Source organism: Myripristis murdjan, chromosome 14, assembly GCF_902150065.1.
Source record: "Myripristis murdjan chromosome 14, fMyrMur1.1, whole genome shotgun sequence".
Classification (NCBI taxonomy): domain Eukaryota; kingdom Metazoa; phylum Chordata; class Actinopteri; order Holocentriformes; family Holocentridae; genus Myripristis; species Myripristis murdjan.
In genome coordinates this window covers 35,206,468-35,233,389 of record NC_043993.1, presented here as the reverse complement: position 1 = coordinate 35,233,389, position 26,922 = coordinate 35,206,468, and the positions used below count along the sequence as shown (strand labels likewise).

Genomic DNA, 26,922 nt, shown 5'->3' with positions numbered 1-26,922 from the left:
TGACTGATGTGTTTGACACTCAGGATCGATGTAGTAGACGTGGGAATCACCAGTGAGCTTACGATGATTCAAGTTAATCACCATTGTTGAGGCGCAATTTCATTTAAAGGTCCTGTGTGACGGATTTAAACTGAGTCAAAGACAGAGATGGCATATAACGTTCATAAACATGTTTTTATGAATGTAGAAAAGCAAGAAATGGAGAATCAAAGTCTTCAACGGCATACTAGGGCCAAAAAAAAAAATAACACAGCTGGGGGAGGGGGGGGTAATATTCTGAGAAGAAAAGTCAGAATTTTGGAGATTAACGTTGTAAAACTACAAGAAAAAAACTCACAAATTTATGTGGAAAAAAAACAAGAAAATTCTGAGATTATAAAGTCACAACTTTATGAAAAAAAATTGTAAAAACATTTTTTCTAATATTTATCTTTGTTATGCTCTTATATTTATAAAGGAACCATTATATTTTGCAATCAGTTTCAGTTTAGAGACACAGCAATGTCTCCTCCAAGTCCAGACGCTGATGATAATACTGTGATTCTGGACTAAAATCACCAGGATTACCTTCTTACTGAATCTGAGAGTATAAGAAAATCTTTTTTTTTTTTTTCTCGCAAATCTGTGACTTTATAATCTCAAAATTTTCAAGTTTTTTTTGTTCATAAATGTTTTAGTTTTTTTCTCATAAAATTTAAACTTTAAGTTTTTTTTCCTCTAAATATTACCCTCCTCCTCCAGCTCTGTAATTTTTTAGAACACCGTCGCAGTGTTTTTATAAAGTCGGAGGAGTCTTTTTAATGAACAGTTTTACACGCACTGCCATGTTGCTTCGTCACGTGATGCTAATGAGGCCGGCCCGTAGCAAATTTCTGGAATTGCAACTAAAAGAAAAGCAGTAGTTTGTGTTGTTTCGGGTTGTGCCCATTGTGGATCATAAACTGCAGCAAGAGGAAGTGAGTGTGAGGCTGTCAAACAAGAAAAAAGAGGGGACAAACAACTGCAGGAAATAAGAATAAATATCAGTCGATGGAAATCACTGAAGATGGCCAAAGATTTTTAGTTTCCAGTTTTAATTTTTTTTTCTGCCCACATTGTAATGTGTCCTTTTTGAAAAGTAGGTGTTTTTTTTTTTTAAGCCGCTCATCCCCAGAAAACCTGTGTACCAACCTGGATGCATCGTGTGAACAGGCTCCATGCAGCCTTTCCATCATGGCAGAACAAGCACGTCACTGTTTGGATGTGAATCTATCTGTCACAGTGTGCGCAGCTCACAACAACAACAAGGGTTTTAGGGAGAGTTACCGCATGAAATAAATTAAAATCATCAACATCAAGAGCCACACAGTTATTTTCAGGTTTCTTTTTTTTCCATTGTTTTCAAAGTGGGGTCCCGTGACCACCAGGGGTTGTTGATGAAGATTAAGGGGGTCCCCTGGAATAAATAGTATATTTTATTATTATTTTATTCACTAGAAATAGTAGTGTGAATAGTGAATGTATAAAGGTTTCACTCTCACCAACATTATCTCCCCTGATGTACAGAGGAGACAATATCATAGTTCAATACTAGATCAAAATCTTCTCATATGGACAACATTTTGAAAACTCAGGGTCAATAATGTGTGATTTTGGGGTCAGTGACATTAATTGTGATTGGACCGCTGATATAAACCGCTGTCAGCGAAGACAGTGATTACCGTTGTGACTCAGAGATCAACAAAAACGAAGAGGATGCTGTTCCTGCTTTTTCTCCTCTTGACATCTTCCAGTTTTTGGTCCGCATGGCTGACATCACCATGGAGATCAAAACAACACCATCTGTGTGACCCAGTTTCCATGGCAATAAATGCTAGCTATCATTACAGTGGCATGCATGCAGAAGGAGGTTACTCCATGCAGAACCGTCGCTTGCTGGGTAAATGGGGTAACGGTGGCTGTTTGCTAAACCCTTGGGTATGACAAAGTCCCAGTGTCTGATATCATTTGCCACCAAAACACACACCTGCAGGGCTTGAGACTAAGGTGGTCCCATCGTCCTGAAGATGGGAAAAACACTGTTTGGGACAGACAAATCGGATGCCCCCAGGATGCTTCTGGGACAAAAGGGGATTTTATTATCACTGTTATTTGCCTAGCACTTAGAAAATGACAAGAATAGAATAATTGCGCATCAAATTCGGCTACAACCGGTGTTTTCCACTACAGAGGCTGACCACAACATGTCTCTTCTCTTGTTGTCACTGTTGGTAATCACTGGCTGTCTCCTTTGTTGACTGAGACCCATGAGAGAAAAATAATGATTCTATAATGTTCCCACAGTAGCGATCATTGTCCAAATCATGCCAGCAATAAGAATGTTACCTTTGACGATTTGTAAAGAGAGTATATGGAGGCACTGTCACAGATGACACACAAACTGCCCACCAACACAAGAGAGCTGCATCCTACTGAAGTCGGCCTACAAGTCAGGACAGAACAGGGTTGAGGATCAAGCTGTATTTAGTAAAAATGAGTATTGTGCAAAGGTAAATCCCGTTTAACGTCCTTACACCAGTTCTTAGCAGCTTATAATACATAATTAAAACTGGTAATGCCAAGTTTTACAAAGGTGCTGAACTTTGCAAGCACAAGATGGAGACATCAGTCAGGGAAGCTGACTGGTTGCTATTACATCAGGGGGCATTGATTTCTTGCATTAAAAAGCCATACAGTGAAAGGGAATTTGTGATGATGTGCCTCAGCAATGTTTTTGCTATCCTCACTCCTGAAAATGACAATTTGAAGCATTCTCTCTCAGACCTGCAGCAGTCACGGCACACCACTGAACAAAGAATATCAGATATTAACAACTCAGTTGGACCAGTTATCTGCGGATCATCAACCCTTTCGCTGTTGAATGGGATCGTCTGAAAGCCCCTTTAGCGGCAGACGAAGCAGCATCTCAGTTAGAGATGATTGAACTTTCTGAGGATGACTTAATGTGTTTTGAGACAAGGAACCACAGAGTTTTTGAACATTGTGCCTGCAGGCGGATGTCCCAATGTCAAACAGGTTGCACTGAAGCTGTTGTCAATATTTGGATCAGTTTAGGTCTGTAGATCGTTTTTTTCTACACTGAAGTCAAGTGAACTCAAAACATCGCCCTGTTCTTACAGACACAGGTATGAAAGAATTGTTTGAGTGGCCACAACTAAGTACACCACAGTTATGAAAAGGATTTTGGAAAATAAAAATGCATCTTAACATGCCCCATTGACACCTAAGACTGGTGGTGAAGAGGGTGGGGACATTTCTGGGCAACAGTGGAAGGTGTAGATAACGCTGATAATGGTACAAAATATCACTTAAACACAAAATATGAGATACACGCAACCTCACACCCAAAATATCAGTGTCAGTCTATAACAGCTATCAGTCAACTCCAGTTGGACCAACTAACTTACCCGCGGCCTCTTCCAGACCACACGTCCAATCCTGTTGCCTTGGTAAAACAGGGAGTCGTCGGTGGCGGGGAAGCGGGGGTCCTCGAACAGCAGGCCGCTCTGCAAACACTGCCTCTTCAGGGTGGAGTACTGCTGCCCCTCAAAGGCCTTCACTGAAGTGAACATCCTGCAGCCCTGATGGAGCGGACAAGGACAAGGAGGGGCGCCAGTCAGACCAACTAGGTGCTAAAAATGAGGATAGTTCACCTGTTTCAAAAAAAAAAAAAAAAAAAAGGAAGCTAGCCAAAACGTGACTTGCCAAGTATCTTTTAGTATCATGGAGAAGGTTGTTCTTTTTGTCCTCCAACATGCATTCATGTGTTCAATGAAGAAAACAGACAATGGCAAGTTACCAAAGGCAGATGTCTTTAAGAAGGTTAGCCGGGGACGAAGTCCACCTCAATGGCAGGAGGCTAACAGTTAGCATTTGGAGCATCCAGCCAGTATCCAGCACTCAGTAACAATGAGAGGAAGATAGCACTAGTGCTGTCTTCACTACCGTCCTAAAGAACGGCAAAGTCATATAATAGCAACAATAGCAACAAAGTCCAATAGCCCTACAGTGTATCTTCTCTCAAAAACACGTTGCTAGTTACCTGTACCTGTGTTGCAGTGACCAATTTTGCTTCCACTTTTGCCTCTGCTTTGCCGCACTCTTATGCACTCACAGGTGACTGACAGCACAGTCTCGCAGGCTTTAATACCTTAACAGTGAAAAGTCTCAGTGGAAATGGAAAGTCAATGTGTACTACTGCCTTCAGCACAACCTGGAGTCACCAGGTCAGAATGATTCACCTGTCAATTTGCAGATATCCCTGGGGCCTAATTATCACTGCTATGCATTGAACAAGCCATATGCACATTGATTAGTGCTGACAGGGCATACGGAGGAAATGGCGAGCCAGGGCTGAAGGAAACTAGGGTGGAACCACTAAAAGGCTAATCAATATTGCATCACTAAACAAAGGGGAAAAAAGTTCTACCTTTATTCCTGGCTCTTATTCCACTACCTAGTGGTTCTCTATCACAGTGGCTGTCAAAGTGGGGTGACACATGGCCAGCGGGGCCGCAGAATAACTGATAAAATGAATAATTGATGAAATTGTGCTGTGTCATTAAAAAGTGCACATCTACATGTGGGCGACACGCTGTGCAATATAACAAGCTCAACTGTGAGCAAATTACTCCCACCTTTTCATTTTGAGGCATTCTGATATGTTGTGACACTTGATGTCAATCTTCCTGCTGTCAATCAATCAAACGTGGCTTAGGATGCTGCTGTTTAGCTAGGAACACCACTCGCTTCACGAGCCATGAAGGAGCATTTCAGGCACAAGAGCATTTGGAACTGGGGATAGAAGGCACGGGTACTGTCCCCTTGAAATGGGGACAGTACACAAAACACACAACTAGAAATACATAGTCCTCTTGGTATATAGCTCAAATGAACACTGCAATAATGCTGCCATGTTGGATCCTGTATTGGCCCAAATGTGTTGGTACTGTAAAGTGAGAGAAAAAGAAATATCCCTGAAATAAACACTTCATTTCTACACCACTCAGCCTGGTGATATTTGTCTGACCCTGACTAATGAGTGGACTGATGGCTCCCACGTGGCTTTTGTGGACACATTTTGGTTCAGCTGATTCATTTGGTTCATTTTTTTGCCATGGGAAAGCAAACTAAACCAAATGAACAATGAAACAAAGTATTGAACCAGGTGTGAAAACAGACCTAAACAGGTGGAAACTGTAAGTCTTCAACACAGACTACTCCTGGGCCGCTAAAAGGGCCATGCATTCACCACAACATGCATTTACATAAACAGAGATAAGTGGGTCCCTCTATCATCAGGTGTTTTTCTGACAAATGGCACCCAAAGACAGAAGTCCGGCAGCGCATTTCAGCTTAAATGCAACAGCTGACGTCTTGACAATATTGACTTTCTCATGTCACAAAGCGTGATGTTCAACACATCCTCATCAGTATTCAGATCAATACAGCCCTCTTGTCTTTAAGGTTAATTAGAAAAGCTGCTATTTTATTTACTTAATTGCCAACAAGCATCTAAAATTATAGTATAGAGGGAGGGCTGTGCAATATGGAAATGTATGATGTGTGACAATAGAAAAATGTCTATGTTTCCTTTTATGCTTTATCATTTATTTTGTGTCACAAATCAACCTGTTTACATAATACAGCACTTTAGTTTTCGTAATATGGACGACACTTTACGTTGATCGGTGGAGCATGTATGAACCTAGGCAACATACACCAACTGCATAACACACATAGGAACACAGCTGAAGTTAAATCCTGTGTTAAATCCTGTGTGGAAGAGCTGATGCAGGTATGACGTCGCTGCGGCAACATCAGATATACAAACCTCCTCAGTTCCAGACGGTTTGCGAGAGATGATAACCCGCACTGCGTTGTCTTCATTCAGTCAACCAGCACAAAACACAGAAACAGCACAAAGGAGTCCAGTGGACCCAAGTGGTCTTGCGTCGCCCTACGTGCATGCACAGTTTGGGAGAGGATCGGAAAGCCTCTGCAGGAGCCACACACACCTGTGGTATAACTGTGGCAGCGTTTTGACAGAAAAGTATATTAGATTAGTGTTAGTTCTTAATTAAATAATATTAATAAGTAACATCAGGGCAGCACCTTTAACTTCAGATTACTGCTGTTTGTCAGAAGAGAGACAGTATCTAACCTGTTTCTCTTGCAGTTCCACACAATTTCGGGCTTTGAACTACATCCAGTCCAGGTTTTACAAGCAACATCAGTTTTGAAACTAGAGTAATAAGCCACATCCCTTTCATAAATATCTATTTTCTGCTCATACAAATCAGGAACCACATTTTTTGTCACTATAAGTGATCATGTTTCAGGAAAGTATAGCTTGGTGTTCCTCAGGGAAGTGGTCTTGGTCCCTTACTTTTCTCGTATGCTTCCTCTGGGTGGCATTATCAGAGAAGCCCACAGGTAGTTCATGACAGCTTTCACATGCGTTACTCTAAACCCTTTGTAGGATAGAGGGGCTTTTCCCTGTGAAAAATCTGGCAGAGGTTTTGTGTTTTATGTTTACGGAAGCAACAACAGTAGGTTGTTTGTCAGAAATGAGAGACAGCAGAAGAAATATATGAGACAACAGTCTGCACTGAGAGTATTGTTTAGCAGGGCTAGTGCCTACACCAAATGCAAAACACCACAGCAATGACCACTTCTCACATTTTTCACTTCAAATTGAATCAAGGACTACAGCCCAGAAGTAGCTGCTCTGACATTAAGGTGTGTTTTAGAAAATCAGTTTTTAGGCCATGATTAACTATTCAGGATTAAGCCCTAGTCCTGTTTTAATTTAATCCCTGTCTGGGAAACTGCCCTGTGGCACTTCTCCTAAAAAATGGTTATTGGCATGAAGATAAAAATTGAAGTTATTTGGTAATGCACATACTTGCACAATTTTAAGGGATGTAATTGTGTTTTCTCTACATCCAATGAACATCAGGTAAGATTATTTTCCTGCCAGATCTAGCATTTTGTAATGAACCTGTTAATTTCTCCATCAGTGCAGTAAGATCTTCAGTGCAGGTATAATCTGCTTCAGGCATTTGATGGTCTGAGTCGGACTCAGCATGTTTAACTAATGCTTCACTCCAACAAAGAGACAGAGGAGAGATGTTCACACAGTGCAGGAGGGACAGTTAGCCGTCCTCTAGAGCTTTTCAAACACTCGTAAAACTCTCTGACTAAATGTTACTCTAATGCTGTCTGTCAGCCATGGCAGGAACAGGAATGCCATGACAGACAAACTGTCCAGTGCAGGAACATCATGGACAGTTCCCACAAAGACATCTGTTAAGGGTTGACTCCCAGACTGAAACCATAAAGTTATAATGTAATATATCTAGGTTATAATACAGTAATCATTAAATGACACCCAGACAAGTATGCATCTCTGGATTTCTCTTTACCAAAATACTACAGAAATATACAATTAACTTTGCACAACATAACTGCGTGATTTAAAATTATGCAATTATTCCTAAGGGCACACTGCAGTATATGTAATAAACCTAAATCCAGATAAGTCTAATTTTATCCCTAGTTTGTATTCACATGGTGGTCAATGACATCTAAAATTAGGCAAAAAAGGAAATGAAAAGAGAGTGAAGGATAGCTAAGGAGGCTGGTGAGAATTTTTCAGTTGAAAAGTGAAAGTTATTCACTGACGAAATGTATATGTCAACTGAACATCCATATTTAGACAGTTTTTACCTTTTGCATTTGCAGTAGCAATATTTTTCAGCCGTTTAAATACCTAATAAGCAGTCAACAGGTGTATGCATTCAATATGTGCAGACAAAAACAAGATATTATTCAGATTACCTTTCCATGCCACTGATGACACAATGGTTTCTACATGCCTGTGTGGAGAAATCTAACCAGCGGTTTCTGGCACTGAAGCACTAAACACGAACTGGTATGCTACAACTTCACTGATCACATGCTGTCATATGTACCATGTATATCATATGATCAAAGACAGTTTGTATATGAAAAAATAGCTTTGTTGGAAAGGATAAATGCTTGTGTTTAACATTGCCTGCATTTTATATTTGTAAGCCACTTCTGCATGTTCAGCCGCTGAGGCACAAAGTTATCAACTTGCAGGCATGGAGGCAGATGGCTGCCCACCCAGAGCCGGGTTCTGCTCAAGGTTTTTTACCCTGTTGAAAGGTTTTTTATTCCTCGCCACTGTCGCCCTGCGCTGCTCTTGGGGCAGATTTTGGTTCATGGGATTGGCCGATATCTGTTGGGTTTCTGCAAAGTGTCTTGAGATAAGTTCAACAGCGGCAGGGGAGCCAGAGGGCGGGTGTAAATAGCCAAAATAGCTGCTGTGTGGACTATTCTCACCCAGGTGCAAATAGACTCTCCATTATGGATTGACTTACTTTCATTCTCTACAGCAACTTACAGCAAATCAAAAATCAAAAATTCCTGGCTTTTCTGGTTTTACCAAAATCTAAAAAAAACAAAACAAAAAAAACTAATTACATAACATAGTGCTTGCTGTGTCTGTGAAAAACATCTCCGTGTCCAAAACTCCTTTTCATCAGATCTCCACAAGGACACTGAAGTAAATGCCACATTAAGTAAATCAGTGACCGTTTTATTAAGCACGTTGTTGTTGTTTTTCATTCAGTTCGTCCACTCTGGGACAAAGAGGGCAATGGACAAAGAGAGGAGCAGAGTTTTGGACTTGGTTGCTTCCCAATTTAATATAAAAATGTTTCTCATACAGCCAAAACAATACTAAAAGACAAAGTAACTTGCACTTTTTGTTCTTCGTAACTTGTAGTTCGAGTGTCCATCTCCCCGTCCATGTACACACATACACACACACACACACACACATACACACACCCACCACATTACCACCGAGCCTGACCATTTGTCTACAGGAAACACTGTCCAGCAGAAATCCAACATCAGTGTCTGCTCAATGTGATAGTTGAGCATTATTGCATACTGTTGAGTGTTGTGTTACAGCAGTCCTCTAACTAAATTTAATGATAAAAAAAGCAAGCATTAGCTCCATGAGAGCTGGCTGTCAAACTAAAGCTCTCTTCTGTTCGATGCAGTACTGAATTTATTCATGCTTACAGAATCTTACTCCAATTTATTCGCCCTCCGAGCAATCTAGTTCTTTCCCTCTCTCAGAATGGCAGATAACTGGAACTATAGCTCTAAGGGTAGATTTTTGAAAATTAAATAACTTTAAATTTATTCTCTCAAACAAAATAAAACTTTAATACTCTTCATTAAACATAGATGATCATATATGTATATACAAGGGCTTTTTTATTATTATTCCTGTAATAGCGCCCCTTGCACAGCTTGACAAACTGGTGGAGGAGGTCCCCAAGCGCTGGGTCATGTGTTGTTACAATCACCTCAAGGTCTTTGCAAGAAAAAGGAGGCCTTAACTGAAGAAAAAAACCAAACAACTGCAATAAGCAAGCTGTCTGACTGTTGAGTGAGTGACCAAGTACATTCCTGGGGAAATGAAGAGGTCGCAGTTGGAAGCTAAATGTGACAGATGGCGTGGTGTGCCGGCTCGTGACTGCACTGGGAAAAACCATGCTGTCATGCACGCTGCACAGAGGGCCAACAGTATTACCTGCAAGAATGAATACTAAGAGGACACTGTATGGCCCTGCCGCTATGGCCCTTTTCTTGCCTTTATGCAACTTGCATTGAATTAGTAGGTTCACCACTAGTTCTGCATATTTTATTGAATAACACAACCAATAGCTGTAAATTAAAAGTGAAAGGCTACACTTAAGAGCAAACAAACTATAGCCACCGAGCAGTGTCTGAGTCTCGTTGCGAGCGTTACCCTGATGTCCTCAAAGCGGTTCTTAGGTCCCCTCATGTCCCAGGCCTGAGCAGCTCCGTAAAAGCAGAGGCTCAGAGCTCCCATAACAAAATTAAAGATTCAGATCCAGATGTTAAAATGGGCTCAGTGAATTTGTAAAATATCTTAGGACGACAAAGTCTGTCTGGCTTCACTTCACATCACATCACATCACATCACATCACATCACATTGTACCAAAACACCTGACCTAATGGATGGTGCAACTGACAACAGCTAACCAGCAGCTAACCAGCCATAACAGCAAATGATAAAGAAATACTATTCTTATGGTTTCACATGGTGATATATTACATCTTCACTTGACTCGGTCACACTTTGTTTGGATAGTCCCCTTTAGACGTTCAATAGAAAGTCAATTACAAGTTGACATGTGAGTTGAATATCAACAAGAGTTCAGGAGAATACATTGCATTTCAACAACATGCTGGCATATCCACTGACATTCTGTTAAATGTGTTCACTGCATCATTTAGATCCACCCACAGGGTTCAGGTTAGGGTGATGACTCATGTCAAGCCTGTTTTAGCAAATGGGCAACAGTTCAACCAATCTTATGACCGGTCGGAGTGCAGGTGGGCGTATCTTGCCGAGAGTCTTGGTGGGATCCATAATAACACTTAATTCTAAATATTCTGCTTAACTGCATTCACATTTAAAGGAATAGTGTGTGATTTCTCCAAGATAGTGGCTGCCTCACCACTTCATTTTGGTCACTGACGTACTGTTTACTGAGTTTAAACACACCTACCAATCGCAATTACACCTTTTCCAGCAGTAGCAAATATGATTGCAATTTTTCATATGATGGCATGGTCCAGTAAAAAAGCTAACAAAGAATGGGTGTCAATAGACTCAGAATGACCTGAAACATGCTCGAAAATAGGGGCTTTAGTATTGACCAAAGATTTTTTCTTGGATTCCCTAATAATGGAGGTTCACTGGGACCATATCTCCAGAATCAAACCTCCTAGTGACTCAGAGCCAAACTCCATCTGGGGGGTTTTGGAGATGCTGAAGGTGCCAGAGTTTACCTCATGTCTGTCTGTCTCCCCTCCATTCTGAAGACAGAAATATATTTTATACTGAGGGAAGCAGATTGGTATTTTCTGACAGACCATCCTGCTCAAAAGATCTGCAAACCATTTTGTTGACGAGTCAAACTTCAAGTATATATTGTGACACACCTGCCTTACCTCATTTCTTAATGTTTGGTGAAATTTTATATCGCAACTTGTGACCAGTGAACCTGCTGTTACGGACAAGAGGAAGTTAATTCACTGGTTCAATGGCATTCACTTGTTTGTGTGTGTTTGTGTTGTTGGAGACATCTATAACCACAAAGATGCTCATTCTCCTCAAGATCAGAAAGACTCCTTTGTCCTGTCCCATTGTCTTTTTTGTTCTTGTTATGATTCATTCATTTTTTCATTTTCAAACTGTGTACAAAAAAAATATGGGGCATCTTGGGATGCCGCGTGTCTCTGGTCTAAATTAAGTTATCCTTGCTTGATGTTGCTGCTCTTCCTAATACAAAAAAATGGAAAATTTCTATTGTCATTGATGTAACATTTTCTTACTTCTTCAAGGAAGTACTGCTGAATGACTTCTCTTCATTCAGCAGTAATGAAGAGAAATGAATACTGCAACACTGACGGACGTCGAGAAATATTCCTCCAACTTGTATTCACTGTACCGTAAAGTAAGACTGTAAAACAAATGACCCCGGCAGACATTCCCAGACACTGACCCCACTTAGAGCCAGACACCAGGTCTGGGGTACGGTGTCCGCTAATCGACGGGGCTCTGGAAGCTCATCTTTAGTTATTTTTCTAAAGTCTTTCAGGTCTTTGCCCTCTTACAGATCTACTCTGTGTTTTGGCTCCTGGTCTGTCACGGGGCAAAACACTATGCCACTCTTCTGGCCGCACATCTCATTTTACAAAATTGGAAATGTAATTTTGTACCATCTTACGAACATTAGGTCTGGGACGTGCTGGGTTTCCTCAGCCAACAATTTAGTTCTCGTAGGAAACCTGAACTTTTTTTACGAGAACTGGCACTTGTTTTTGTCCTTTTTCGAATGGTCTACCATTTTAACTTTGTACGTTAGTGGGGATCTTTGTACTGCAGCTGCTGTCTTTTTTGTATGTTTTTGGTATCAATCTGTTAATTAAGCTTGAAAATCTCAATGAAAAAGAATGCTCAAGCAAAATAAATGACCTCACTGAGCTGAAGTTTGATGAAAAACACCCTGTAACAGCTGAAGGCACCAAACTTACACCTAATCTATGAGGTTTAGCAGCATATTGGTGAAAATGGATGCTTGTACGCGCTAAAAAAAAAAAAAAAGTTCAAATGCGGACAGATGTTGGGTACAAGTTATCTATGATGATGTACCAGTCCACCTCTGCTGTGAGTGGAGGTCAGGAGAAAGACATATTGGACACTATTAAAAGCAATACAGTGGAAACCAAATGATTGCAACAGTCACTCAGTGGTTCTTACAAGCCCAAGAAACTTTTTTCACAAAGAAAATGAATAATAAGGAAGGACAGACTGAAGATGGCAGGCAAAGAGAGCAAAGAACAGCAGCAACAAATCTCAGCAGCAGAATCCTAAATGTCCGTTAATTTACTCACCGAGCTCAAACAAAAAGAAAACAACAGCCATCGCAAGAGGCATGACTGACAAACTGACCTTTTACTCACATTATGAATGTCGTTGACTTGAATTTCAATCAGAATCGCAATCAGAATCAGAAATACTTTATTGACCCCTGAGGGAAAACCGAGCCAGTTGCAGCTGCTCAAATTCGCAAGAAATTAATTAAACTATAAGAAATAGAAAGAAATACGAAATATAAAAACGTGCCTGGCAATTTCTTTTTTTTTAAAAAGGTGCATTATGTGTAAAGTTGTATCAAAAGTATGTGCATTAAATCATAAAATGTGCATTAATCCTACAAAATATTACAACAACAAATACAGAAATAAGAAATTGAGCACATATAAAAAAAGAAAAACATATACCGATATACACTTAATGTATAGGAATATTGTACTGTTGAGTTGTTGTACTACAGGTATAACTTACTGCACAAATGGTTAAATCAACAGTTTAAATAGTGTACAACAGTGTAAAAGCCTATAATATTAAAAAAAAAAAAAAAAAAAAAAAAAAAAAAAATTATTTTCCTCTATGTTCTCTGCAGTTTTAATGGTTTTTTTTTTGCTTTACTTGCTTCCTCTGGTGAAACTGTCTCAATTCACACAAAGATCATCTGTCCCTATTTTAACATTTGAAAAGGATTTGGATTTGGAAGTAACAGTATGATTTTTTCATACAATAGCATACGGTATACGTATTTTCGGCAGCCACGCTATTGAATTACTATAGAGATATGATAGGGATAGGATACTGTGTGCTGCTCTGCTTTGTCACTGTGATCATGAAGGTACACAGTGACTGGCCCATTCATGTTTAAAAACTGCTTTAGAAAGTTGAAAGTTGAAAGATTATCTCTTTTTGTAAATGCTGTGAGTTTGTTCGCCTTTGCTATAATTACTTTATTCCATTGAAAGTCGCATCTCGTACACCGCTAAATTTGAATATCAAAACTGGCTGATCCAAATATTCAACATTTATAAAGTATAAAGTATTAGAGAGGCTCGAGGTTGTCAACCGGAAAAGCAGGTGCACAAATCTCCTGTTGGAGTTTCCAGCTGACAATATGTGGGAGAAGAAGCGTGCCAAAAATGATGGAGAGTAAAAAGATAAAGAAAGAAGAATAATGGGAAGAGCAGTGTCCGACTGCTGACTCAGACGTGACACAATAAAGCAGGAACAAAGTAGCCTCCATGTTGTATTAAGATGTGTAACACAGAGTGTGTGTTATCAGCTGCACCACAACTCCAGTCTCATCCTCAGAGTGAATCATGCAACACTCACATTTAGAGGGGAACGGTTTTAAATAAAGCTGATTCAAATGAACTGATCGCCTTAAAGAAACCGACTGAATGAATCACACATTGAATCGCGGCTTAAATCTATTTTTCCTCAGTTCTTAGAAACACAAATTCTGCAAGGCACAAGTCGCTAGATGGACCCCATTTCCTGTTACACAAGGTGCTAACCACAACAACAACAACACAGCAGCATGACCGAATAACACAATATCTCAAACTGTGTCGCACCAAAAATCCAACATTGGATTCGTAAAATGAAAGTGAAGTACTTCAGAAACACGGCAGCCAGCAGTTTCCTCAGTGAGAAGTTTGACAGGCGTTCCAGATGTGTGAGGATGTTGTGACGTCGTGGACGAAGTGAAGCGATCGCTCAGTGGAATATGTTATGATTACACTGCTGTTTATTTTATTCATAAAAACTGCAACATGTACAACGTGGCTCCGCAAACCAGACCACTGAACCACTGAAGTGAGCGAAAATTAATTTCACTTGTTATTAAAATTATATTAAATATTAAAATTATAAGTGAAATCACCCAAGATATAGCTGAGTATTAAACTGTTGGACAGCAAAATTGTTCAAGACACCAAAGTATCATAGATGCATTATTATTTTAGAATGACTGAATGATCAAATGATTAATCAGTCATCAAAATGGATCATAATCATGATGGATTAATTTTCGGTCAACTGACTAATCGATTGATCGCCTAATCATTTCAGCCCTAATGCACAGCGTCATGTACCGCAACAGATCAGTTCCGGTTAGAGGACCATACCAGTGCATGTGGGCTATAGCATAATATCTACAAAATATATACACTTAACAGTTTTCCAAAGCGACCAGTGGCATTTCAGAGCTGCCACATCACTCCTCCTCCCTTTCCTCCAGCCGCTGGTTTCCATTCATTCCACCACGATATGAACATGAACTCTCAGAGCCTTCACACTTTCTTCACTCCAGTTTTCCATCAGCGGAATAAAGTCCTCCGCATGAGTTTTCCTAAAAGCAGCAGCACTGTTGGGTTTTCCGGACTTGAAATTGGGCAGAGTCAAACGCTCCCTCCTCCGCCGGGGAAAATAGTCCCGGGGAAAAGTTTGCTTTCCACAAGCAATTATCAGCTCTGTGGTTTATGAATGTTGGTGACTTTTTTGCCGCAGAAGCAGAACATTATAAGGCGGCTGTGTCAACTAAAAATTCACAACTGAAAATGTGGAGATTCTGATTATACATGTTGTGAAATCTTTAGCGCCCCTGCATGTTTTGCAAAATGGTTTGTTGCGGTGTAAAATGCTAGTAAACAGGCTGAACATTCAAAATCCCTGTTGTGCTCCTTTGAAACACCTAAAGGCAGGGAACAACTACACCCCGACTCCAACGTGCTATCCATGCAAATGAAGCTGAACGCTCAAGTAGCCATATTTGGCACAAGTGCATCGATAACACCTCACAAGAGGAAGTATGGTGTTATATTGCATTATCCATTTATTGTTGCACACTTGATATAAACCGACTGCTAAAGAAGCGCAAGTGCAGTGATTTTTTTTAGGGGGGAAATAGTTGTTTACTATGAATCTCTTGCTCCTCTTTTGTCCCTCTCTTGCCACCGTAGCTCTTCTTCGGCTTGGCTGCGTGTGCCGTGCAGATGCTCTGCTGCCCTCAGAGTGTTTCCCGTTAGATGTCACGATTACAACTGTTCACAAAACACAGAATCAGGGCAGTAGTGTGTGAGCAAGAGGCGACGCAGCAGGCAACAGATCCTCGCTGCGTTCTGCTTGGGAGAGTGTTGAGGAGAGGGGGATAGTGCCTTTGTGTGTGTGTGTGTGTGTGTGTGTGTGTGGGTGTATGGGTGGGTGCAGGGGTTCAGAGGGGGGTGACTGATTGAGTCTGCTTCTGCTGACAGACTGATTACACTCAGGGTAGTGAACCGGGAGCAGTAATGCACCAGTATACCAGAGAGAGAGGGAAAGAGAGGGAGGGGTGCGCCAGACCATCCCTCATCCATCCTCCCTCCTGCATCACAGAGGAGGAGGAGGAGGAGGAGAAGGGCTATCCCAGCATCTATCCTCCCAGCATCGTGATCTCTCTGCAGTGTCTTCTCCTCCTGCCAGCGTCTCTAGGCTTGGCCATGACATACAACACCTGCACTGAAAGTCACTTTCCTCCTCATGTCTTTCGGCCGAATTCCCGTTAAGTCGCCGTCCGCCGTGCATCCGAATGAAGCCTCAGTTTACCAGCTGCGAGACGCATTACTGGGATTTATTTATATAGTAGGAGAGGACTTTTTTTTTGTCTCTGCAGCAAATTCCACCTACATGCTCTAAGCAAAATCATACAGCAAATAAATCCTAAAACAGGGTCAGTATAAGCTAATTACTGAGTACCGCAAATGCATTAACAGTTGACATCAGAATAATTGCAAAGATTTTCTCTTGGTTGAATCATATGGGACATTGATTTCTCTCTCTCTCTGGCTAATAATGGCACACGCTTTGACAAATGGCCCACATCCCGATTAGGCTCACATTAGGATGTGGTTATTTTCCATTTTCCAGAGGCTCATTTGAGGTTAACTAAGGCTGGGCTGAGTGGCTCCCATCGGCCAGTCACTGATCCCCAAAACACACACACACACACACACACAGACACACACACACACACACACGCACTAGAGCCATGCACATGCGTTTCTATCTGATTTACACCAAGGGACCCTGATTTTACCCATTTTATTTTATGAAGAGTAAGAAAAAATGGACACTGGAAAATGGACACTGGACCCAAATGGGAAGATGAGGGCTGGAACGATAAATCTAGGTGCAATATATCGCAATATTTCCTCTTGTGAGATGTTATCAATACACTTGTGCCAAATATGGCTACTTGAGCTTTCAACTTCACTTGCACAGATGCACATTCAAGTTCCTACGAGGCGTATCTGTTCCCTGCCTTTAGGGATTTGAACCGGAACTGTTCTGTCACGTTGTTGTCGCCATGCAGATTAAAACACAACTCATTCCTGCTTATAGGAAAATGAATTAGCTTTTCCAGAATATTTTTTCCTCTTCAGTTACAGATATTGTGCTGCATGTGGCTGATTATCTGAGTAAACTGTCAGGATATCTATCAGTTATCACTGAGACGGAAACATGTATCGTTTGGGTTTTCGGAGCAGAAAAAGGAATTTAAACATGCAATCAGTATAACGGGCTAACACGCCAAATTCCAAATTCATGAATCCATATTTAGAAGTAAGAAGCCAAGCTTTCCCAGGTTGCTTGCTGCACTCAAAAAATACATTAACCCTACTGCTGACTATAAAAACAATAAGGATAAAAAAAAAAAAAAAAAAGCTGTTATAGAATAGGCTATACAAAAATTACAAAGTTTGCATTTATTTATTCTATTTTCTATTTATTTTCTTCAACCCCTTGGCACACCAGTTTTGATTTGACGCTTTCACACACAGTCTATCTTTTTCTAAACCAACACTGAAGCTGCAATGTCAAATGAGTAATTGTTACTATATTTGTAATATTAAAAGAATAATAATTTTGGCAACAGCTGCACCAGACTAGTATCCAGATACCAACACGAGTCCTTATCAAGAGTGCATTAATTCCCAAGCTGGAGCTCAGTGGACAACAATCTGAAATGATTCACGCGGCGCTGCAAGCCGCTCTCCATCCTCATGCAACAGAAAAACAACAGCATCAGGGCAGCTCCTGTCAGCTGACACCACAACTTCACACACCTCCTGCCTGTCAGGAGGAGCAGGGAGCACACGGCTGGGAGCATCACTGCTTTTAGTCTCCCAGTGTTTTACAGTGTTAGGTGGGGGGAGGTTCAGAGATGGCTTCCTCATGGGTACCTGTCAGTTTTGGCATGGTGGTTTTGGTGTTTGCCTCCCCACCTCCTCCCTCCTCCCTCCTCCTCCTCCCTTCATTATAATGACAAAAGCTGCATGATAACATTTGGACTCCCTCAGTAAAGTCTGCTGAACGCCACACCTTGCCGTACCTAATTCACGCCCCCGTCCATTGTGATGAAGAGGAGGAGAGGCTCAGCGGCACTCGGGGCAGCAGAGGGAGAGGGGGGGGGCGGTTGTGGCAGCCGATATATGCCGCTGTTTCTGCGCAAAGAAGCGGATAAATGGAGATAAAGCCGTGTTATCCCGATAAACATAACCCCCCTCCCTCCCTGCATATCGATTATCGGCTGCACAATCACGCACCGAGGGGACATAAATCCGACGGCCTCAGTGAGTAAGTAACAGGATGTGAAATATCTCCTCATGCGGCTCGCCATCCGCCGCCTCTCCATCACCAGCGGCCGCTCCAGCCACCTGCCGGGGAGGCGGAATGAACCGGTTCTCCGGTACCGTTACCTGTACAGAGGCCTCTCCCGTGGCGACGTGGTTCTCTCTCGGGTCCTCCTCCGGGGTCCGGCCGGTCCGGCTCTCACTCTCCTGGGGCTGCTGGGATTCCTCACCCCCGCTCTCTCTCTCTCTTGCTCTCTCTCTCTCTCTCTCTCTCTCCGGTCCGACGGCTCTCTCCTCTCCTCCGCGGCGTCAAGCAGCGCGGGAACACAGCGCCGTGCAGCCGGAAGTCGTTCAAAATAAATGCGCAAGCTCTGTGGGTCTCTGGAGAAATAAGAGTGTAGGGATATCCGGCGGCGTGTTAGGGCCTTTATAGGGAGAAAAAAAAAAAAAAAAAAAACAGAGCTGGGGGAATTGGAGAGGGGGTGTGATATTCTTAGAAAAAAACTTTCCAAGAATTTCCAAGATTAAAGTCGTAGATTTACAACGCACAATTATGAGTTATAAAGTCACAATTTCACAAGAAAAAACTCTCAAGGACTCTAAATTTATGACAGAAAAACGAAATAATTATAATTAGTGTTTTTTTTTTTCTTCTGAATAGGCCCAAATCACAGTGGGGACGGGTTAGGGGTAGGGTTTTTGTAGGCTTCAAGTATTGAAAATTCACCATGGTTTCCCATTGTTTGGATGTAGTGACCACAGTTTTACCAGTTTTAAACTTACCTGTTTTCAGTAATATGATTGATATTATTTTAAAGATATAAAGAATTAATGTCCATCCATCATCTCTCCAATACTGATTACCAAAATAAAGCACATGCTTATTAAAATTGCATTAAATATTAAAAAGTAGAGACAGTGCTCAACCTCTCCTCCAAAAAGATTTTGGTCTTCAATAATGCTTTTATTTTTAAGGTAATGACCGGAAGTTGTATTGTTCTTGCGCCCAGCTTGACCGTGGTACCCTGGTGTCTCTCTCTCTCTCTCTCTCTCTCACACACACACACACACACACACACACACACACACATAGGGGAGGAGAACGGCGGATACAGGCGGCGCATGCGCACAGCAAACAGGCCTGCTGTAAATCCTCTTTGCCAGAAATAAGCGAAAGCAATATGTTGTAATTAACAAGAGCTATCTGCCTAATTACAGCCTTCCGTTTGCCTCAACAGCTGAAAAACAAACACAAATAATATTGGTCTGTGTTTGTGTGCGTGTGTGTGTGCGTGCGTGCGTGCGTGCGTGTGTGTGTGTGTGTGTGTGTGTGGTCTGGGCTGTTCACCCACGGCGCCATGTACACCTGTAACTTTCCTCACTTAATTTCCTCACGTAATTGCCTACTGTGAGGTAAGCGATTGCGCCTATGTCACAGTAGCGGTTCATGACGTCATAGCCAACAGAGTATATTTAAGATGCAGGTCTCATGGAAAATTCGCCCCCAACTGCCCCCAGAGACTCGCCATGCAACGTGTGACAAACTGGTTTTGCAAAATATTTTCCTTCCCCAGGAGAAAAAAGAAGGCCCCTCCAGAGGAGAACCTGGAGATGGCCGCAGGGAGCCCTGACACCGGGACGCGGGAGCAGCGCCCTGCCCACCCAGACAGCGCCCACCCAGGCCCAGGCCGGCTGGGTGCATACACAGCCATGCCGCAGGAGCATGGCGCACAACAGGCCAAAGAGCCGCCCACCGCCAAGGCCAAGAGGAGCGACCCCCTCCGACGTGGGCCCCACCTATCCACCACCGCAACCCGCCCCAGCCTGTGGAAGCGGCTCCACTCCAGGGTGTCTGCCTCTTGGAGCAGCCTCAAAAATAGACTGACAGCATGTATGCTTTGGCTCACAAATAACCCGTTATGGTGTATTGGTTTTGACCTACTGTTCGGTATCCCTGCCGTCATCGGCATGTATTTAATACCATACCCGCTGGGATTATTTGTGGTATTCCCTTGGAGTCTCTGGTTTGCCGTGGAAACTGTTTACCTCTGAGGATGATAATTTAACGTGCCGCTTTTCATATCGGGTGACAAAATCTAGAATCAGAGTGTGCTGCTGTGAGGTCACAGAAGCACACTGTGACGTCACAACACGATAGCTCAATAAATATTCTCAGTTTGATGTCTGAATATGAGCGTCAGAGAGTCAACCTGTTCTTTCCTGCACCTTTTTTGAGTTGAGTCTACATGGTCCTCAGCTTGATGCAGTTGTGCATAGCGCTTTCATCTATAACTGTATCAAAATAAGAAGCATTTCTATAATCCATATGTGTTCTGATTTCTTGTATGTGCCAATGTATATGTTTCCATGTTGTGCGTATGTGCTGATCTCCTGTCCTGTGTGTGACTGCAGATTCGTAGATCACGCACAGGACTTCACATACATTATAACTGCATTATAACTGCTTATTGCAATCACAATTTTTTTTCTTTGCTACCTGTACATAATGTGATGCTAGATTCTATGTATATGCACCAATTTCTTGTATATGGATGTTTATATATTTAGTATCATTAGAGTAGGCTAGTAGTAGTAGAGTGGTGTGACCCGGTGAAGGCGATCGTACTCCTCTGTGCCCCTTTTCCTGTCACTTTCTGCATCTCGGGATGGATTGCTGATGTGAAGATTCGCAAAAATGGCCAGGAGGCGGTCTTTTGGGGGAAAGTCGGGCTGCCTGGCTCTGCTGGTCCTGGGCAGCGACCCCGAGGTCTGGTCATAGCTCACTGGCATGGTGGTCCAAGGCTCACTGGCTTGTTTGACTTGTCCCTCCAGTTCCCAGCGAGTCCTACCCCAAACATGTGATGGATCCGGCTGAAAGGTGCCACGTCGCTCCTCTAACACAGGGTCAAACTCACTCCCTCTTCTTCTTCTGTGACTCTCACTCCCTTATACCTTGGCTCTCTTGTACTGCGAGGATTTTCACACTCATGGCACTATTCCTCGGCTTTGCATGTTTCGTCTCCCGAGGGGTTAGAAGCTGCACAGCGACCTCCTCTTCAGATATTCCCGATGCACCATCTGTGCATCCGGTGCTACATAACCATTCATTCATTCATTAGTATGACTGTAACTAAATCTAGTAAACACTGTATTAATTGTTTAGTGGACCATCAACTAATTCAAGAGTAACCGGTTACACTAAAATGTGTCGTTGTATGTGTTTTTTAAAGAACTGTTCTAATTTATGTTTGTGCAGAATGTGCAGCACATCCAGATGCATAGAGGTACAGTAATCATGAGCTTTTTCACCTATGCTGCTATAAGAGACAGTAAGGGATGATAGTGAGTTTGAAAAGAATGGTGCTGAACCACACAGTCCATGAAGACATATTTTTATTTTTTAAACTATTCAATGAGAAGTAAAACTGTGCAAAATGAGCGTCATTCCTGTGTCTTTGCTTGTGGAAAGACTTGCTGCCCTCTGCTCTTGTTTTCAGATCTACATTCACATTACCGCCCAAACGATATCCATTTAGCTGTAAACGGTGTTTTGTACGTCAGTAACATTGTCAACATTTACATTTTTTACTTGACATTAGCTGTAAAGTTGATGCATCAGATCCATGTCACAGAGCAGCAGCAGCAGAAATCACAGCAGCAAGAGAGAGCGCTCTATGAGCAAGAGACAAAAATGATAATGTTAAAGACTCCTCTGGTGATGCGTTTAAAGACCCCACAGTCCTCCTGTCTTTCACATTTCTTAGATTGTAGCAGGAGGCAGAAACATAATTCAAACTGCTCCTTTAGGTTCGACCGAGATTTGAACTCGGATCGCTGGATTCAGAGTCCAGAGTGCTAACCATTACACCATGGAACCACGACAATCACACACACACACACACACACACACACACACACACACACACACACACACACACACACACACACACACACACACACACACACACACACACACACACACACACACACACACACACACACACACACACACACACACACACACACACACACACACACACACACACACACACACAGCCAGTAGGTGGCGTCAGAGCGCTGCTCCACATGGGTTTGCATTGTAAACTTTTTTTGTGTGTGTGTGTGACCTTTTTCATATTTTTCCCATGTAAAAAAATAATTTTATTTATTAGTCTTATTGTAAATTTTGTTTTTATGTTTTTATAATATATTTTGAAAAAATCATCAGAAGCAGAATAGGTTTAGCTGGCATACAAGGAATTTACAGCTGCAGGGCACATTAAACACAACATAACACACGTGAAGTAAATTTAGGAAATAAAGTATGAAAGAAGTAGCCTAATCCTAAGAAATGTCATTTCACACACACACACACACACACACACACACACGCGCGCGCACACATACACACGGTGGTTGTGTGAGTGTGTGTTTCTGTGTGTGTGTGGTTCCATGGTGTAATGGTTAGCACTCTGGACTCTGAATCCAGCGATCCGAGTTCAAATCTCGGTGGAACCTGACTTTAACCAGGACCTTGTGTTTATATTTGACTCTCTGCAGCGGGACAGCACCACTTTCCAAAAACCAGTCAGAGGAAACCAAATGATGATGGGATGTAGAGAAACCAGTTTGGAAGAGACTGGAGAGAAGAAAGCAGCAGCACCAGTTCATTTTCTGATTGTCAGAACAACTTCAATTAAATTAAAGCAGCATTTTGGGAATGAAGCCTCGTTTTGTTGTAACTTGATCATTTCATCATTACTCGTTGCAGGACAATCTTTTCTTCAGTGAGGTTTGGCCTTGGATGGCAATGGAGCTGTTTTCTGTAGGTTTCATTCATTTTTAGACCAGTCATGTAGCTTGTGACAAAATTATTGTTTAAACGGCCAAAATAGCACAGACATTTTTAGCTTGTGGCCCTTGGACACAGCTGAATTTTGCTGAGTGGCCCCTGAACCGTCTGAAGTTGAGTGGCCCTGCTGTGAACCGTGTTTTGTACATCAGAAACATTGTTAACATTTACATTTTTGATTTTATATTAGCAAAGTATAGTTAGTTAACTGAGATACTTTGAGTTGAGTAGTCATTTTGTTAAATAATTTGAGCAGTTACATTTTTTGGATGTTTAAAAAATAAAAAATAAGTCATAAGCTCTGTTTGCACATGTTTAGGTTTGTGTAACTCTGTTGCATTTGATCATGATTGATCGGGACTGCTTTGATTATTATTAACATGGTCCGTCTACACTGAAACTTGCACCAGTTCATTTTCTGATTGTCAGAACAACTTAAATTAAAGCAGCTGAATCTTTTAGTTTTTGTGTTGTGCATCTGTATCTGATTCAGCTGAGGAAACTGTAAGTTAGATACAGCTCTGTAAATCAGCACCTGGGCATCAGCAAGAAACAGAAGGACATGTTCCTGTCTCTTGCTTTGTTTCAGTGGAGCTTCAGGCCTGCACTCTGGTTCTCTACCCAATCAAGTTCATTGACGGGACGGTCCCGCAGACCCATCAAGAGTTCAAGGCGGGCCACGGCTTCGGCTGGGCGGCGGGATCCTCTTCTGCCTGCAGACGGACATGGATGATGATCCCGTCTCATCCCCAGATACCACAAGCACACAAAAACACAAGGCGGGCCACTCCTTCGCTCCTACAGCCTGTGTCTATGAGCTCTCTCTCTCTCTCTCCCTCTCTCTCTCTCTCTCTCTCTTTCCCTCGTTTCTTCTTTTGTTTCTGTGGTTTGTACCAAGTTATTGACTTTTAAGGTCATTTACACTGTCCTCCAAATGGGCCCTAATTTTAGCAGACATGCAAACACAGGTACACACACACACACACACACACACACACACACACACACACACTAACATATATACATACTTGTTGTGTATATATGTTGAGGCATGTTGTGTGTTTTTGTTGCCAGGGTTTGTAGCAGTAAAATCAGAGAGAGCTCAGTTTCATCAATTATTGAGCTGAACTTTTTTTTTTGCCTGACTCTATTTGACTGACAGTTTTATTGATCACTGAGAGAGCAGTGACTTGGAATGAAGTTGGTTCGATGTTAGAAAAAAAAAGTACCTTTGATGTAGTTGAGCTCCATGTTGTCATATGTATTGTAGCTCAGCTTGCTGTGTTTCTCTGGTGGGGAGCTTCAGTGGAGTGAAGCTTCATGTAATGCAGAGGAACTGGGAGCTCACTTAATGTGCCCTGCAGCTGTAAATTCCTTGTATGCCGGCTAAACGTATTCTGCCTCTGATGATTTCTTCAAAATATATCATAAAAACATAAAAACAAAAATTACAATAAGACTAATAAATACAATTATTTTTTTTACATGGCAAAAATATGAAAAAGTCACACAAAAATGTTAAAAATTAGAAATATTAAATGGATAAAGAAACAACTATATTTTGAGAGCCATACTTCACTGGCCAAAGTAGCAATTACCAAAAAAAAAAAAAGTTTGGATTGAGTTTGGTGTTTGGATTTGAACCAGCACCCACTCCCCACCTCTCTGCAACGCAAACCCATGTTGGGCAGCGCTCTGACGCCACCTACTGGCTGGTGTTTACAGTTCTCTCTGTTTCAGGAAATTAATTTAATTAAGTGAACCTGAAAAATGCTGAGCGAGTATCAGTAAAAGTTGTGGTTGGTGTTTGATTTGAGCAGGAATCAGTTTGTATCCATCAGTTCACACAACATGACAAAATTAAATTATCACAAGGCATGGATTTTAAGTTGCATTAAATTAAATAGTACAACTAACACAGACTTTTAAGTTTTGTACACTTATATCAAACAAGTTATCTTTAAGTTGTACACTGTACAGACACAAAAAGGAAGAATCCAATCCAATTCACTTTATTTAAATAGCACAATTTTGACAAACACAAGGTTTTCCAAAGTGCTGCACAAGATAAAACACAACTAGATAACACAATAGAAGCAGAATAAAAAGGTGAAGTACACAATAGGATAAAATAATAAAATAAGATAAGATAAAATAAAATAAAATAAAATAAATAAAATAATTTAACATGCACGGCCTGCACAAGATAAAAAAAAAAAACAAAAAAAAACATGCACACATAAAATCATAAAATCAACACCTTACATGGTGTCAAAAGCCAAAGAAAAGAGAACACAAAACAAGCAAAATATATATACGCATATGTATACATATACACACTTCACATATACACATATATAAACTAGGCAAAAAAGGTTCTGCACTGCTTTTTCAGTCTATAATTTCTCCCCTTTATTTTTACCCAATAGTGTTGTATCTTATACTGTTGTGAAGCCTGATTCGTCCTCTTTCCAATGAGATAGAACCTGTAAGGATCCTGCATTTCTGGAATGAGTGACACCGGTAATTGTGTGGGAAGCGACAAATTTTTTTTGGAGAAAATCCCCTGCAATATTTTTTCAGTTGATCATTTCTCCCATTTAACAATACCGATTGGTCTTTTATACCGTTAGAAAGCCTGATTAGTCCCCTTTTCATAGAGAAATAAGCTGTAAGGATTGTCAATCGATTGGTATGACCAACATGGCTAAACATGTCCCCTTCCCCCTTTTTGAGGGGAGCAAAATCCCATTCGGTTTTCAAAATAAAGCGTGTGTGTTAAATGTATTAAAATTTAATTTGGGAAAATATGGGCGTTATTAAGATATGATGCTCATATTCATATTATGAAATGGATTTAAAAATTCATAAAAAATATGAGAAGTGTCAAAATGATATAAAAAGGTCACATGACCTATTGGGTGACATATTTTTAATGAACTTTTAAATGCATTTCATAATGTAAATATGAGCATTATAGCTTAATAACTCCCAGGTCATGTGACCTATTGGGTCAAAATCAGTGTGGAACAGTAGAGTTACACTTGCTGTATGATGCACACCCCTTTTTTATGTCATTGTAACCCTTCTCATATTTTCTATTAATTTTTAAAACCATTTCAAAATGTAAATATGAGCATTATAGTTTAATAACTCCCAGGTCATATGACCTATTGGGTCAAAATAAGTGTGGAACAGTAGAGCTACAATTACTGTATGATGCACACCTCTATTCATGGCATTTTTACACTTCCCATATTTTCAAAATGAAATTTTATTACATTTAATACATACGCTTTATTTTGTAAACCGGAAGTTTCCACACGCTCTTTCATGTTAGCGCTGACTTTCCCAGCTGCCTCCGTGTATTTGCCTTAAAGTCTGTAATAAGGGAGCACTTAAAATGTTGGAGCGGCTGGCTTGACTACGCGAAAACGGGAGACGGCTGGCGTGACCGCAGTGACTTCTCAGTCATTTTTAATCTAACAGGTGCCGTGCATAGGCTACTGCTTTCCAGTGTCGGCGCCAGAACAAACAGCTATCTTTCTATAAACTCACCGGCAGATGTTTGATTTCAGCTGGGGGTGTGTCACTCCAATTTAATGTCAGCTCCGATTAATGTGGCTAAGCAGCAAAAGTAACAAAAGTAACCAGTAACATTAAGGCTGAACAGAGTTATATAATTTCAACCCCACCTTTCGGTGGCTTTGCTTATCACCTTGTAAGGCTATTATCAATTTACCTCTGAAATAAAAACAACAGTTTTCACAGATGTGTTGATTTATTAAATGTTCATTTCAATGAACAAAAACAAAAAATCGATAAATTAATTAAATCTATGGTCTAGGCAGCTCATAAAGAATAAACAAATGGATAACGATTAATATGCTAATTAATAACTAAAAA

General features: G+C 41.2%; 1 protein-coding gene and 2 non-coding genes across 3 annotated transcripts in view; 1 reads left to right on the top strand and 2 right to left on the bottom strand.

Annotated features, from left to right (window-relative positions):
• capn5b (calpain 5b) overlaps positions 1 to 3,611 on the bottom strand; it is a 41,337-nt gene extending 37,726 nt beyond the window's left edge. The window contains exon 1 of the mRNA XM_030068915.1: positions 3,447 to 3,611. Within this exon, the coding sequence (XP_029924775.1) occupies positions 3,447 to 3,611 (165 nt within the window). The remainder of the gene's footprint in view (positions 1 to 3,446) is intronic.
• An 18,358-nt stretch (positions 3,612 to 21,969) lies between these two features.
• On the bottom strand, positions 21,970 to 22,041 carry trnaq-cug (transfer RNA glutamine (anticodon CUG)). The gene has a single exon. It is a non-coding gene; the product is annotated as a tRNA-Gln (tRNA).
• Positions 22,042 to 22,610: 569 nt separating this feature from the next.
• trnaq-cug (transfer RNA glutamine (anticodon CUG)) lies at positions 22,611 to 22,682 on the top strand. Its single transcript has one exon. It is a non-coding gene; the product is annotated as a tRNA-Gln (tRNA).
• The last annotated feature ends 4,240 nt before the right edge of the window (positions 22,683 to 26,922 follow it).